Source organism: Anopheles bellator, unplaced genomic scaffold (genome assembly GCF_943735745.2).
Source record: "Anopheles bellator unplaced genomic scaffold, idAnoBellAS_SP24_06.2 scaffold02949_ctg1, whole genome shotgun sequence".
Classification (NCBI taxonomy): domain Eukaryota; kingdom Metazoa; phylum Arthropoda; class Insecta; order Diptera; family Culicidae; genus Anopheles; species Anopheles bellator.
The window spans coordinates 1-1,080 of record NW_026687071.1 but is presented as its reverse complement, the minus strand read 5'-3'; the positions used below and the strand labels follow the sequence as shown (position 1 = coordinate 1,080).

The 1,080-nt window shown below is 51.7% G+C and overlaps 1 protein-coding gene across 1 annotated transcript; it reads left to right on the top strand.

Annotated features, from left to right (window-relative positions):
* Positions 1–54: 54 nt before the first annotated feature.
* LOC131214846 (delta-like protein 4) lies at positions 55–1,076 on the top strand (the record flags this gene model as incomplete). Its single annotated transcript, XM_058209175.1, has 3 exons — positions 55–400; positions 485–736; positions 975–1,076. Coding segments are annotated over exons 1-3 (700 nt in total), but the record flags the coding sequence as incomplete, so codon positions are not given.
* Between the last annotated feature and the right edge of the window lie 4 nt (positions 1,077–1,080).

Below are 1,080 nucleotides of genomic sequence, written 5' to 3'. Positions count from 1 at the left end.
GATGCACTGTGCGAAGTGATCAACCACATTCCGATGTGTCGCTGTCCTGATGGAATGGCTGGAAATGCATTTGTACAGTGCCGACCACAACAATCGCCGGTCGTTACGAACCCGTGCAATCCTTCGCCATGTGGACCGAACAGTCAATGTCGTGAAATCAACGGGCAAGCCGTGTGCTCGTGCGTTCCGGGATACATTGGCAGTCCTCCGACATGTCGACCGGAATGCGTTGTAAGCGCTGAGTGCCCTCAGAACCAGGCTTGCACCAACCAAAAATGTCGAGATCCATGTGTGGGAACTTGCGGCGTAGGAGCCAGGTGCTCGGTTGTCAACCATAACCCAATCTGCAGCTGCCCTGAAAGATTCACGGGCGATCCGTTCGTTCGCTGTCAGCCAATAAGTATGTTTCGATATGACTGCCTACCTCTTGCTTGGTCCACGATCACTTATGATCACCTTTTACAATGCTTTGAACCACTTTCAGTCGAGCCTCCTGTCCAAATGACCCCACAAAATCCATGTCAACCGTCACCTTGTGGTCCGAACGCTCAATGTCGCGCTGTGGGTGATTCTCCATCTTGTACGTGCATAGAAGGCATGATAGGTGCTCCGCCTAACTGTCGCCCGGAATGTATCAGTAACTCTGACTGTTCCAACAACCTGGCATGCATCAGACAAAAGTGCCAAGATCCGTGTCCAGGAGCCTGTGGAGCCAACGCGGAATGTAGAGTTGTTAGTCATACACCCATGTGCTTTTGCGCTGTTGGTTACACTGGAGATCCGTTCACACAGTGCGTACCCTTCCAACAAGACACGCCAAAAGAACAAACAACCCCATGCTCCTGCTCCATTTTGTTCCCTACACTGCGCGTTGGCTCCGCATGGATTCGGTATGCATGGGGTTGTTTGTTCTTTTGGCGTGTCTTGTTGGAAGGGTACGCACTGTGTGAACGGATCTCCAGTGTAACCAACAGCGCAGTGTAGGGAACAAAATGGAGCAGGAGCATGTACCTGTGTAGAGGATCACTTCGGCAACCCCTACGAAGGATGTCGTCCAGAATGTGTTCTCAACTCGGATTG